General features: G+C 39.3%; 1 protein-coding gene across 3 annotated transcripts in view; it reads right to left on the bottom strand.

The window, feature by feature from the left end:
* Positions 1 to 10,267, bottom strand: part of SLC24A2 (solute carrier family 24 member 2) — a gene marked incomplete at both ends in the record, with an annotated part of 240,254 nt that extends 229,987 nt beyond the window's left edge. For 2 of the 3 annotated variants that reach the window (XM_084239147.1, XM_084239148.1), the window contains one exon: positions 9,332 to 10,261. In XM_084239147.1, the coding sequence (XP_084095273.1) occupies positions 9,332 to 10,261 (930 nt within the window). Of the gene's footprint in view, positions 1 to 9,331 lie in introns of all 3 variants that reach the window. The other variant, XM_084239149.1, reaches the window with a different exon arrangement.
* Positions 10,268 to 15,336: the final 5,069 nt, after the last annotated feature.

Here is a 15,336-nt window from a genome sequence, read left to right as displayed (position 1 = left end):
GTCAGACAGATTCAAGTTCAAAAGTAGTTTAATACCACTACAGGTGGACCTTAGGCAATCATTTATGCCTTCTCACCCTCAGATTCCTGATTTGCAGGAGATGATATCTATTTAAGATTGCTGATGTAATAAGTACTTGGTATAAACACATGCCCAGCTTTCAGATCATTCTCCTGTGGACTTTGGAGAGACCAGCAGATATCAGCAGTTAAGGGGTACCCATGCAGTTGCCAAGAATTTTCACTGCCAGATACGACATAAGCTGAGGAGGTTTAGAGTCCTATATAAAACCTTAAATGACTCTGCTCCATGGAAGTTGTTCTGTCTGGAAGAGCTACCTCCCCCAGCATGCTAAGCTAATATAATGCAGTAAGTGGGGAGGGGTCACAATGGACTACAGTGGAGCATTTTGGGTGCCTGAGTGGTAGGTGTGGTGTGGTAACATATTCCTGAAGAGTATGATCCTATTCCTCTAAATCATACATAATGTTGTAAACCATGTTACTTCAATTAAAAAAAAAATATTGCTCAATTACGTCTAAGTTAGTTTAGCAAAGACTAAGATGATATGGGAATGGTTAGAATCTGGTCTTCTGTTTTAGGAAAATGTATTAGATTGTTCTTTGACATAGAGTACTCAGCATAGTAAGAATTAGAACTTATAAAGATAGAAAGGACAAGCTAAAAGCACTCTTTTAGGTCATCTAGGTCAACTCTTTCATTTTCCAGATGAGAAAACAGAGGTCCTAGGAGACACAGAATCCCTCCTCCCAGGTTGCAAGGTCAGGAGTCACCTTCCAGTCCTAGAAACCATATCCCAACTCCTGGATGATAAGGCCTCCTCCTTCCTTCAGCACAATTCATCCTTTAAATCCAAGTCTACAAGAAACTACTGGATTTACTGAAGCATGCAAATGTAGAGACAAATGAAAATTAGTGATTCTCAGTAAGTGTCTGTAAGAAATCTTGAAATCATCACAGGAAACTTTAAAGATGACATAAAGGACATATAGGTAACTAATAATCTATAAAAGAAAATGTGAATTCTCAGTACATTTATTTTTCAACACTCAACCTCCCAATTAATCAAAAAGTACAAGATAAAACAAGCTATATTTTACCTATGAAATGGGAAAACACTAAAAAGTGTAAGTCAATACTAACAAATATGTTGCAATGTAATAGAAACTTTTAAACTTTAAAAAGTTCATAGACTTCTATCCAGAATTTTAGCTTATAAAATATTTGCTTATAAAATGAAAATGGGGGCCTCCCCGGTGGCGCAGCGGTTGAGCGCTGGGTTGCGAAGCTGCCCGCGGCCTCTGCGGCGCCGGTTCGATCCCCGGCCGCTCCCCGGCCACCAGAGGAGGGTCCCACATGGTGCGCAGACCTCTCCTGCCACCCGCTGCTCCCCTCAGCAGTGTACTTCTGTCCTTCTGCCTGTTCTGCTCCCCGCTCTGGCTCTGGTGAATTCTCTCACCCTCCTGCGCTTCTGACTGTACCCAGTGCTTGTATAAACAAAACAAACAAAACAAAAACAAATAAATAAATAAAACATGCCTCTATTAAAAAATAAATAAATAAATAGGGCCTCCCTGGTGGCGCAGCGGTTAAGCACTGGGTTGCGAAGCTGCCCGCAGCCTCTGCAGCGCCGGTTCAATCCCCGGCCACAACCCTGGCCACCACCACCACCACCACCACCACCACCCTGCCCCCGCTGCCACAGGGACACCAGAGGAGGGTCCCACATGGCACGCAGACCTCTCCTGCTGCCCGCTGCTCCCCTCAGCAGTGTACTTCTGTCCTTCTGCCTGTTCTGCTCCCTGCTCTGGCTCTGGTGATTTCTCTCATCCTCCCATGCTTCTGACTGTACCCAGTGCTTATATAAATAAATAAATCTTTAAAAAAAAAAAAATAAATAAATAAATAAATAAATAAATAAATAATAAAATTAAAATGGATTTTTATTTTACAAAAAACTGAACAATTTTAGAAGAACACTTAATGACATGAGGAAACGCTCACAATAAGCCAAGTTATTTTTCAAATTATACAATGATATATACCTAATGTAAACTTAAATTTTTGCAGATCCACTATCATTGCAACACACTTAACAATACATGTAGTATATATATGAATGTGTGTGTATAAGAGAGGGAAAAGTCTGGAAGAATGCCTGCAAAAAATGAGCAAAGTTTTCTTTGAATGGTGCAATGGAGAGATTATAGACTATTTACATTTTTCTTTTTTATAATTATGATGTGCTTTTACAACCTAGTGCAATGAATATATTACTTTTAGTATACAATATATTATTATTTGAAAAGCAAATTTAAAATTCAGAAAGGCCCCATAGAGCTTCCTGTTAGAACTGCCTCTTAGATTTAACTAGAATTTTACTGCTGGCAGGATTTTTGTTGATGAAGAGCTTTAGTACAATGTTCAGGCTGTGTCAAAACATTCTGAGAGTATACAATTAAAATTCCATATCAGGATCCCTTATTATATGCATCATCTTTTAACAAATTCTTTCTAAAAAATATCTTTCTGGCAATATGATAGGTTAAATATTCAGAGAAACATTTCTAAGTATGTTATACCTAAAAATGTTGGTTATTATATTTTTCAATTACCCAGCTATGTTAGTGAGGAATTAGGGGATTTCTCAGAATTCAGATGACCAAGTAAGCACAAATCCAGAGGAATTTGCTTTGCATTGCTTTGTCTTGGACTCCCTGCCTTTTCACAGTGGCCTGAAATTAGGTTTTTAGAAGCTACAAACATGGGGCTTGTAGGGAGAAGGTAATTCACAGAACTCTCTGCCTGATAGTTTGTTGGAAATCCTGAAGAGTTGACACTCTTCGCGGATGAATAAGAAAAACAAAATCTGCCTTGCAAAAGGAGCTGTTAAAATATGCTTATGTTTACATAGGTTTTAAGTGGTACTCAAAAAAAAAAAAAAAAAGGAGAGAAAAGTCTTTCTTAATAATTCCTAACCATAGGCTCCATAGGTTTGGAATTTGAATTTACACTATTTAGGTGAAATAAGTCAAACATTTAGGTTACAGTGGTTCCAGGTTGGTTGTGCTCCCAAACATTGACAGAAGAACAAACATAGTCCTCTCTGGAGAAATACACATAAAATCCAGCTTCAACAATTTCTCACGTGTAAAGTTCCATGGAATGTGAGTTCCAAGTTAAAAAAAACAGCAACAATAAACACTCACTAAATGCATAAGAGAACAACCCATACAACTGAGAATAAAACAACCAAACTAGACCTTCAGGGATATTGATAATAGAACATTGATTATCTGATGTAATATAAACATATTTAACATGTTCAGAGGAATAAAAGAGGGTATTATATGATGAAGGAATAAGGAGAAAAGGTTAACTTGACAGATGAGAAAAGAGCCATAAAACATTTCTATAATGAAAACCATAATAATTAAAATTAGAAACTCAATAGACAAGTTTTAGAGCAACTTAGATTAAAATTAAAAATTAGAAACTACAAGGCAATTTTAATTAAAATTAAAAATTAGAAACTACAAAATTAGAAACTACAAGGTATAAATAATTGAGCAGAATGCAAATAGAAAAAGGCAGGCAGACACAGAGGGATAGGTTGAGATGGTATAACATGTATCTAATCAAAATTTTGGGAGACTATTGGAACAATAGGCAAAGGCAAAAATTGGTGGAAAACACTCAAATTCTCAAATTCTGCAAGTTTAATGAATCACAGAGAGGGGAAAAATAAATGAGAAAACCACACCCGGGATAACATTAAGAGAATGCTGAAGACAAAAAAGAAAAAACCTTAAAGTAGGCAGAGAAAAAACAGATTTCTTAAAAAAGGAGAAACACATACAGTAACAATAGTCTTTTCAACAGCAAAAATGGAAGTTGGAGACAATGAAATACTAATTTCAAAATAGGATGAGAAAATCATTTCCTACCCACCAAGACTATCTTTCAAGAACAAAAGTGAAACACATCTTTAGGCAAATAAAAATCAGGAGAATTTTTTATTAACAGATTCTTACTAAAGGGACTTATAGAAAATGTAAGTCAGCAGAGGAAAATATCATAGGAATAAAGGTCTGACAAGCAAAAGGAATGAAGATGGGGGAAATTGTTAAAAATGTAAGTCTAAAAACATTTATGGCATAATTACAATGTCTAATTTGTGGGCTTTCAAAAGTGAAGCTTATATCTCAAAGTTGTTATGCAACATTATCCAGGTAGAATTTTAATCATTTGCTTCAAAGTACATGTAATTTAAAAGAGGTGATTGAGATAAAACATTCTAAGGTCCTTAGGTTGTTTGGCAGGAGTATAATGATAGTAATTTGTACTATGATAAGTTAAATAAAACACATTAAAAGTTCTAGGAGAAACACTAACAGAATAGCAATAGGGTGTATACAATTCTAAACTACTAAAGGGAAAAAGATTAAAAAAAAAAAATTCAATCCAAAAGAAAGTCCAGAAAAAATTGCCTCCTGGTCTTTTGGCTATGATCAAGTGCAAAAAAAAGTCAAGGAAAAAAATGATAAAAAGAAACAGAAAGATTAGAATAAATAGAAGATCTAAAATAGCAATGTAAAAAAAAAAGAATTTGAATGCAACAGACACAACCGATGTAAATAAACTTTCTACTTCAATAGTCAATTTTCATGCCTACATTTTCTTTCTTTTTAAAAAAAAAAAGATTTATTTATTTATGCATACAAGAACTGGGTACAGGCTAGAGATGTGGGGAGTGAGAGGATTCACCAGAGACAAAGTGGGGAACAGAATAGGCGGACTGACTGAAATACACTGCTGAAGAGAGCAGTGGGCCAGACAGGCGAGGTCTGCTGCGCCATGTGGGTAGCTCCCTGGCCAGGGATTGAACTCATGCTGTAGTGGCTGTGGATGGCTTGATAGTACTGAGACATAACCCCTTGCACCACCAGGGAGGCCCCCATTATTTGAGGACAGAGTTACCTATTTATTTCTTTCCTTGAAGTTTGTATATTAATTTTACTAACTTATTTACTAAGTTTGAAGGGGGAATAGTGGTTGTGTTTTATAGCAGATTTTGTGCCTTAAGTAAGCTTGGGATTACACATTTGTATTTATAAAATGTTCTATGGTAGTACCTTACATAAAATGCTTCAGTTTATGAAGAGCATTTATAATGTTATTCAATTTCTGTTTTTCCAATAGACATTAATAACATTTTAAACTGCAAAAATTTATTTACAAACTACTTTTCAGGAACACACAAACTGAATAAAGCACTGCACACCTAAATTAGTAAATGCTTCACGTCAACAATCCAGCACTAAGCCTCTTTATTTAGACCATTCCCTTCATTAGAACTGGGCTGACTTGCTGTTGGATTATAGTGCCAAGTTTAAGAAGAAGTTAAATACCATGGACAGCTGCTCTCTAGGCCAATGACAGCCTAGCACCATATCAGATCAAGAGACTTCAGCAGCCCTGCCAGAAACACAAGCAAAATCACTGCTTCACATCCTGCAGGATTCAAATTTATTCCTAACCAGCTATGGATAGGTTTTTTATAAGAGAGTCTCAATCATTTATAAGTAAAAATACCCTTAAGACAAAAATTTCTCCTTAGCATAAATATTTCTAAACCCAAGTTAATGGTCTACTTATTTCAAGCAAATTTCTAAGCAATAAACTTCAGGACAATTAAAGTATTTGTAAGTTTCATTGCAGTTAATGGTAATATCTGACCTGTATATATGCACTGTATATGAACTAGAGCTTATAAATATTATAGTATGGCAAATACTATATGCCCCTAAGGATCACTGACCTGTTTAACTCAATGATTCACTGGGACAAATTCCAATCTTCAGGAAATGTTTGGCAATTATCAAATTTGATATGATTTATTCTAATACAGTTTTCATTTAAGAATGGAAGGTAAAAAGAAGGGACCTAATATTTATCAAAAAACCTATATTTGCTAAGGACTATGTTAGCTGCTTAACACTCATTTCTTCACTTAATAATTTTTCTAACCTTATGAAGTAGCTATTATTACTTTAATTTTCCAAATTAGGAACTAAGACTCAGAAAGTTTATAGGACTTCTCTGAGGTTACAAGGCTTATCACAAGGCTGGGGTATAAACCTTTGTTCCCATAGTCAAAGGGTAAAGGTCATGTCATGACATTATACAACAGTTAAAAAAGGATAATATCACCAAAAAAAAAAGTAATAAGAAAAATAACAAATGAAAAACTACACCTGGCATGGAATAACTAAATGAAATGTGAAACTATTACTTTATGAAAAATCTGCACATTCACATTTTTCCAAGCTTCACAGTTATCCCATGACATCATCATTAATGAAACCAAGACTTTCAATTTTTCTATGAAGCAAGTAGTTCTAAAGATATTTCACTGCCTAGAGTCCAGAAGAGTTGATGATTTCTTTTGAGCAAGACCTACTGAAGATCTATGTACTATCTAAAATATTTTTCTTTCATAGGCCCAAATTGCCAGTAATTGTGCAAATAAGAGAATCCGGTGATTTTGCATGAAAATATGTTTAGCACTTTGCCTCCTACGTTCTTATACAGCACACTCCTCTTTAAGAAGTCTCCATTGAGGGTTACATGTGGCTTAGGGTCTGTTTTCTCAGTGTTATGATGTCAGAAGCATCAACTTCTGTGCAAAAGAAGGCGTACACAATGAGAAATAAATTTTACAGATGAGGGAAATAGATGGCCATGATCAAGGACTCATTTCTCCTTGGGAAAACTTACCTCAGTGCTTGGGGAGCAAAATCTCCATAAGAATTCTGAAATCAGGCATATGATAAAGACTATAGCCTGAGAAAACAATTTCAGTAACAATTCAAAAGTGATACTGGCAAGGTGAAAATTCCTAAAGGAAATCACATATTCTGTTTGACATAAAAATATATTAACTGTGTTCTGGAATTTTTGAGGAATACAAAACAAGTCATGACTATGTTTAAAATTCCATTCGTGGGCCTCCCTAGTGGCGCAAGGGGTTGAGACGCAACCTATGACGCAATTGGCAGGCTCTGCACCACGAGTTCAATTCCCCGGCTGGCCAGGGAACAACCCACATGGTGCAGTAGTAGACCTCTCCTGACTTGCCTGCTGCCACCCTCATCAGTGTACTTTGGTCAATCTGCCGGTTCTGTTTCCCACTGTCTCTGGTGAGTCCTCTCGCCCCCCGCACCGCTGGCCTGTACCCCAGCTCTTGTATGCATAAATAAATAAATCTTTAAAAAAATAAAATTCCATTCGTATGATAACTTATAGTTCATATGGTTATTGTATGCCCAAAAAATTAATAATCATTAAAATGAATAAATTATAGTTATTTGATGCTTAAAGGAAAATAATAGAATAAACACATCTGGGTGGCGATATAAGAAAGAGAAGAAATAGTCATGAACATAATCTGCTTTCTTTTTTTAATTAGGTAAATGCAGGATTTCCTAATTTAAATATACATAATACTAAGCATAGCGCAAAATTATGGATATGAATACCAACTGTTAAAGAATGTCTGCCTATGTTTCAGACTGTTAAATTATCATAAATATGATAGGACTTACTATAGTAGGTAAAATTCTTCTAAAGCTACTTTAATGAATGCTATATAACTGATTGGATACTGTCTATAAACTGTATTTTTAAAGTTTTCCCTGAATTCATGAGACCAGCTCTTCTCAACCTCCATTAGAACACACACACACAAAAAAAATCCCCCTGTTCTCTTGCACACACTATTGGATTGCTCTGCAAATTCCTTTTTCATAAAAGTTTCCAACATAACCTTCATCCCAGTCTGCGTCTAAGTCAATGAAGTTCCAATGAGGTGTAACAAAACAAAAAAGTACTGAGCTCCCAAAAAGACAATTTACCCTTGATATGCCAAGGAAATGATACTAAATGATTTCCTTTCCTCTAAAACATATGCCTTTGCCTTGGTAATTATTCAACTCAAATTGGAATAAACACATCCTGGATTAATGCAAACCACTCAACCATGCTTTTGGCTACAAAATCAGAGCAGGAAGAGGGGCTCCAACAAGCCTGCTTGTGCTCTCAAGGAAATAGACTCAGTCATCACATCTGAATGCTTGTTTGCATGTACACTGCTAAATGATATTTTTAACCACAGTTTCTAATAAACAACCATACACTGAATAAAATGTCAGGAAAAAATGCTGTACAAAACATTTATCTTTCGCTTGTAAAAAATAGAAATATTTCTAGTGTTTTTTCCTGCATGTTGCTTCTATTTCATAGCTGCTATAAAAATGTTGGGTAGTCATCAAACTTGACCATAAAGGATATACATTTAATAAGTATCATTTTTTTTTCTTTTTATGCTGGACAAAATATCCCATCCTGCACTCAACATCTGCTTCTTGCACATATAAGAATTTTTCCAGATGCTACTATGAAAAGTCTGCATATGTATTTTGGTTTTCTGTTTAAAATCACATGCAGAGATGCCATTCCAATGTTAGACTATAAATCAGAACTATATTACTATATGTAATGTAAAATCTCATCAGTCTTGCTTATTCATCATTTACATTTTTGCAGATCAATTTCCTTGTGTTCTTTTTTATCAATTTGCTTGTCACCTAGGATGGTCATATCTGTCATTAACATTCCCTTAAATTCTGCAATAAAAATAATTCAGGTCATGCTTTTTATGGTGTGCAAAATGGACCACAGAGCTGCAGAGGTAGGCTACAGGCCTGGCCAGGGACTTCCTTTCATGGATCCTCTAACGTTCCTGGCCAAGTGTTCTGAAGCACTGTGTATGGACCAAGAATACTGGTTTATAACCACATAGACCAGTCCTGCAAGGTTGATGACTTAAAGGTTCAGCTCGGGCAACACATTTTTCCCAGCTATCTTTAAAGGGTTCTTGATCACATGCCCATGTAAAGAAAAAGCCCTGCAATTTGCTAGGCACACATGCACACACAGTTCCCAAGAAAAAGCAAATTTCTCACAAAATCATTATGTCTACCTTCAGAAAATGAGACAAACAACTGTTGAGATGCTCAGGGATGCTTATGTGTAACTCGTCTGAAGCTGGTAGGGATCTTGAGCACTTAGCAGACCTCTACAAGAATAGCCCCAAGTCATTTTTTTCTGTTTCCATGTTAGTCTGCTTAACACAGAACTGCAAAAAGAAATCTGCTAACCAGAACACCATCACATTTAAAAAGCTGTAGATCTCAAAAACAGAACTATGGTTAAAAAGAATATTAAAGAAACAACCACCACCACCAACCTTTGCTTGGGCCTCTGGTGCTGTCACCTTGACGACCTTATTGCGATTGAGCATTTGCTTCACCCATCTTTCTACTTGGACGTTGAATTTCATGAAAACCACATAGGAAAAATAGGCTGATAAGAGGAGCAAGCTTTCCCACCACATGATAACATTATCCAGGAAAAATATGATCAGCATGATCAAGTCAACGATGTAGAAGGACACATCTCGAAAAAGCGGCCACCACGTCAAGTTTAAGATTTCTCTAGAAAACAGAGCGCACATTCCAATAACAAAGAGGATATTGAACACTGCTGAGCCCACAATTGTGCCTATGCCGACATTGCTGTGAGCAATAAATACCCCTATGAGTGATGTGAAAAGTTCTGGCGCAGAGCCCCCTGCAGCCATAAAGGTGGCTCCAGCCACATCATCAGAGATGCCCAGTTTTTCAGTGATGACAGTCAAAGAAGGAACAAAGAACTCATCGCAGACAATGGCTAAGGCTATAAACATGTAGATCATTCCAATGACATGGAGAATGATGGCGCCTTTTCTTCGCTCCGCCAGGGAAAAGATGTCTCTTGGGTAGTCTCCTTGGACGTCATCTGTACTATTCTCAGACTTGCCTTCGTGAGAAAGAGGTGGCTGTGGAGTGTAATCCTGGATCTTGTCATTGAAATCTAAGAGAGTTCTTTGCCAGTGACTGTGTGCTACCCTAGGGCCATTTGCATCATTCGCTTCTCCTGTGCTCTGTGCCTCTGCCTCAGAAAAGGCACTGATTGAAAATGGAATGGTGCTAATTGCTACTAGGCCCATGAAAAGGCCTAAGATTCGAATTAACTTCAGTTTTTTCCTGACATTACAATGTCTCCGGCAGCCAGATGGTGACTTATCCGAACACCATTTCTCAAGAAATGTGATGGTGGTGCTTTGATGCAGATCCATCCTGGATCTTCTGGTGGATGTGGTGGTCTTCAAATTGTAGACTCAACCAGATGGCTCTTTCATACTTTTTCTCACTTTATAGTTAATGGTGCTTTGGGGGACACTTCCACAATCAGGGATTCTTAAGCTTCACAGGAAATATTTTCAACATTTATGCTTAAATAAAAATAAAAACAAGGATAAGTAAATCATATCTTTTTTACAAAAAGAACTCTACAAATCTGATTAAGTCCCATCTTACAGTTGTGTGACCTTGAGTAAGTTACTTAACTCCTCTGTACCTCAGTTTTCCTATTCCAAAAATTAGGACAATTATAGCACCTGCCACCAAGGATTGCTTTGAGGATAAAGCACTAAGAATAGGATGTGGCACACAGTAGGCACTTTCAAACACATATGTAATGTACAAACCAAAATAAGTACTTTGGTAAAGCCAATGTTAGATGTAGATATATATTATAATGATTTTACAGATAACAATCTGTTTATTCCAAATTAAATCAAGAAACAACCTCCCAATGCTAAAGAAGATCCCATTTCTTTTAGAACTACCTATGCACTTGACAACCCAGAGTTATTCATTGTTTTCTTTTCATCCAATTACATACTTCCAGTGGCAGGCACACTTTCCTGATTTACTGTATCATTTGGAAAGGGTTGACTGTTGCAGGGAGCACTCTGCCTACACAGAGTTTAGGACCTTCTCTTTCATGAAATGTCTATCCTCTATGAGATGCAGAAAAGTTGCCCTTTAAAAAGTGAAGTTTACCAAAAAAATTAAAGTTTACAAAAGAATGAACACATTTCTTCCCTAAACATCTAGACATTGCTTTCAACTAAGGCTTATTTTTTAAGAACAAACTCTAGTCATATTTAAAATAGACAACTTAGTAAATCAAGCAAGTCCTAACAAGTAGGCTATTTCCAGACCAAAAGTGTAGTTCATAAACAATATGCAATTTGCAGCTACACCTCTATCCACAAAATCTGCCAAAAATAGCCCCAACACAGACTCTTGCAGTAGGTTACATATCCCAGCAGTTTTCATTCGCTATCCCATAGAGGATGTCGGTAAAATATTCAGACATGACAGCTGATATTCTGAAGGTTCTTTTTTCTTTTTCGTTATTTCTTTAACATTGCTTTGGGTTTTTTTCCCCCTGTATCAGCGATTTCATTTTAGAAGCGTTTGCTGAGATCATCTCAGGTATAAAATAAGCTAATTAAACACATGCCACTTAAACATTGAGATTAGCTGGAGCTCAGGTTTGCAGAGAAAGAGCACAAGTCAAATCAGGCTGAGTTGCTGCTACTCCTGAGATAAACCGACCCATCACAGAAATTGCTGGCTGACTGCAGATGTCAACGCTTAGCAGGGAAGATTAAGCGTCTCACAGCGCTCTGGGGATTGTCACAATGCTGGCTAGGGCTACCGGCCGCGACCGACTCAACCCCCGGGGCGCAAGATCAGCTCCAGCCCCAGCCGGGCTCGACCAGTCAACCCAGCGCTCCGCTCCATAGAAGCTACCTCGGCCGGCAAAGTGCACCCCCAGCCGCGCCCCAACTTTGCCTTGTGTGGTCCCAAACTTTCCCCGGTGGGTTATTAGGAAAATAAAACTGAAGGACAGCCGCCCCACTAGCGAGGCCGGAGCTGGGATGCAGCTTGGGGAGGCGCTTGGCCCGCCTATCCCTGTATCATTTGTGGGTGTCGGGGAAGGGAGAGCCCCTTTCGCGATTCTCCCCCAACAGCAGGCCCTCCCGCGACCCCCTACCCCAAGCCGGAAGCCTGCAACGGGAAACCGCGCCCCGGGTGCAGGGAGTTGGCTAACTCCTGGAGGGGCCTGGGGGGCACGCAGGTCCAGCGCCGGGCCACCTGTGCGCCTGCGGCGCAGCAGCGGGATGCGCGCCACCGGCTCCGCGGCCACCAACCCTGGTAGCTGGGGGTGCTGAGTTGCCCGCACTTACCGGGTTCCACCAGGAGGACGCGCCGCCGCGGGGACCCGAGCCGCTTTCTCCAGTCGGTCGCCTCCCGGCTGCGCAGCCCGGGGTCTGGCTGGGGCTCGCGCTAGCCCCAGCGGTTGTCGCCGGCCGGCGCTGGGCTCGCGAGGAGACTGAACCCAGGCGAGCCCCAAGAGCCGCCTCTGGTGCTGCCCCGCCCCCGAGCCCCGCCCTCCGGGCTCCGCTCGGGGAGCCCCGCCGCCCAGCGTTCAGGCCCGCGCGCTCTGCTCCACGCCCACCGGGCGCTGGGGCGACGCCGGCCGTCGTCTCTTAGGAGATTTCTCTGCAGTGGGGATCCAGTCAGGATTTGCAGGCGAACAAGGGCAGAGAGGAGAAATCGTACAGGTCGGTGACGCGCCTCATTCCCAGAGCCTTATAAGTGCGGCCAACTTTGAGGTCACCTATACTGGGCACCTGCTCTCCAATTATTTGCAAAAAGTGACAGCCGGCATATATTTCTTTTGGAGGCCTTGTGATGGGTAGTGATGGGGAAAAAAAAAAATAGCATGCAGCCAAAAGGCACCGAGGCTGTTAGTTCCCAACCTCGGGAGTTCCCCTAGTGAAATACAAAACTGTCTTGCATATGGAGGGCAGGGAGAGAGGTAGAAAGAGGCAGCTCCCTCCAGAATGGTAGGTGGCAGTTTTGGTAAGGAAAACCTACACACTGGATTTTCTTTTGCGCTGCCAGCAAGAGTGGATCTCTGCACCCACAGGCTAGAATCTTAAAAGTTTATTTAGAGGCTTTAAGAGGGGTTTCATTCACTCAGACTGCCAGAATACCGCAGGGTGGTTTCAATAACACAGTATGCTTTTAAGGCCGTCCTTGAAGTGACTCCTAGTACTGGATTAATGAACTCAACTGATAGTCAAAGGACAGGGGACCCTCCAATTGCTCGGGTGGGCTCTCTGGTCATTTGGTAGTCACTGTTCTCTCTCTGACCTCCATCAACAGGCCTGCAGGATTATCTCTCTGTTCAGACCTAGGATTTGCAGACAGTCCATTCTTTTCATGAATGATGAGACTAAGACCCAAGATACCCTGACATTTTGAGTCATAGGCCGTATTCATATTCTGATCTCTACACTTCCAGGTCATCACTCTTTCCTGCTCTGTTCAGAAAGCACGATGGCCTTGACCATAAGCAATTGAGTCAACCTTACTGAGAGTAAGAGGGAAGGATCTGGACCAAAGGGTGGGAGAAGACAGACAACTAGTTATTGAGGGAAGCCCCTTTTATCCAGTCTGGTGACATCAGGAAGGGTGGTAAGAGTTACCCACCACAAGAAACCTTTGAGGTTGTCGGTGTACATTTCCCATCCTTATTATCTTTTCTCCTTCCTGTTTTCTTCATGCCTTCCTGGGACAAGGGGGGAATGTCTATTTGTATTCCCAAAGCCCACTATATGTGCCTTTTAGTAAAACTGCATACTCAGAACTCTACACTTATTCTTTATAAGACTAGGGAAGTCTTGGGAGCTTAGAAATTTCTTTTCCTCCCACAAAAGCCAAGTATTTAAGGATATTGTCTTGCAAAAAATTTGGAAGTTGTAGGCTGAACTTTTTTTTATATTTCATTTTGGAAATTTTCAGGCATAAACAAATGTAAAATAATATTTTAATGAGCTTCTATGGGGCCATCACCCAGCTTGAACAAATAACAAATCATGGACAATCTTTTTTTTTTTTTTAATATATACCCTTTTTCCTTTATCATCTTTTAAAACCAAATCCCAGATATCATATCATTTTATCTGTAAATATTGACAGGAAGTAAGGAAGCTATCAACCACTACTACGGCTGTGTCAAAGAGGCTAAGGAGCCAATTCAAATATGTTCCCACCCTTAGCCAGGGATGGATCCATTTGAGGATCAAAAATTGATAATTACTATTATTTCAAACACATCAAATATAAGTATATAGTATAGTAATTCTTAAACTATTCAGTTGTTTGATCACTGTTGATGTGTAAAAGGGTATGAACTCATTATTTTGAAAATTTCCAGGGAAAAAGAAAACAATCATGCATTTGTTCTGTCCTTTTTATACAAACTGGATTTCAGGATAACCAGTTAGGTTTTACTTTTACCCTGCCTTAGCATTTGCTTTCCTGGTTTAAAAATCCTAATCTTCTCTAATGCAATGGATGCCACTGGCTACTTAGGGAAGAGGAAGATCTTGTTGGCTCATAACCTCATGAGTTACCCAGTGAAACATGAACAACCCCTTCCCCTCTTTTTGGAAAGGAGACCAAAAAGAGACAGGCCACTCCAGATTGGTAGGTGGCAGTTTTAACAGGCAAGGGAATTCACATACAAGGCTTGTTTTGGGTAAGCCTCAAGCATGAATAGATTTCCACCCCTGCCCACCAGAATCTTAAAAGTTTGTATAGAGGCCTTAACTGGGTTCATCACAAATACCATCCTGGTGGTCTCAACAACACATTCTTTTCTCTGGCTGAGCCTTGAATCAGTTCCTGATGTGGGAATGGTGGGTGGAATCTACATTCCATAGGCAGAGATAGGGGGCTTTTGATTGCCCAGACCAGCTGTCAGGTCGATTAGTAGTCACAGCCTCTTGATGATCTCCACCAACATTTATGTATGTAAAGTTCTGCATAAAAGAAAATGATTGTAGTAGATTTTTAAAAACATTATTAACTGTAATCATGTCATACCTCTCCTACTAGTTCAATTAACTCTCCCTATGGCCCAGAAATAATTCTGACTGCCCACTTGGTGGGAAAGTTGATGAGAAGCAGATGAGGTCCAGATGAAGACAACATCAGTCTGTAGGCTGTATTGGAATTTGTACTTAATTGCATATAATAGAAATTCATTCTTAGCAATACAACCAAACATAAATTTATTTTTCTGATGTAAAAAGAAGTCTGAAAGCAGATTGTCCAGGGTTTGTATAATAGCTCCATGAGGCCCTCAAGGAACCCAGATACTTTGAGATGTCTTTAATACATAACTTTCATCCTCATAGCCACAAAATGGTTGCCTCTTTCAGGCATCACATTTGTGTCCAAGCAGGAAGAAGGAAAGAATGAAATACAAAAGGCAGAATGGCTC

The sequence above is a fragment of the Talpa europaea genome, assembly GCF_964194135.1.
Source record: "Talpa europaea genome assembly, chromosome: 7".
Classification (NCBI taxonomy): domain Eukaryota; kingdom Metazoa; phylum Chordata; class Mammalia; order Eulipotyphla; family Talpidae; genus Talpa; species Talpa europaea.
The sequence above is the reverse complement of the archived record's forward strand: the minus strand, read 5'-3'. Positions and strand labels throughout refer to the sequence as shown.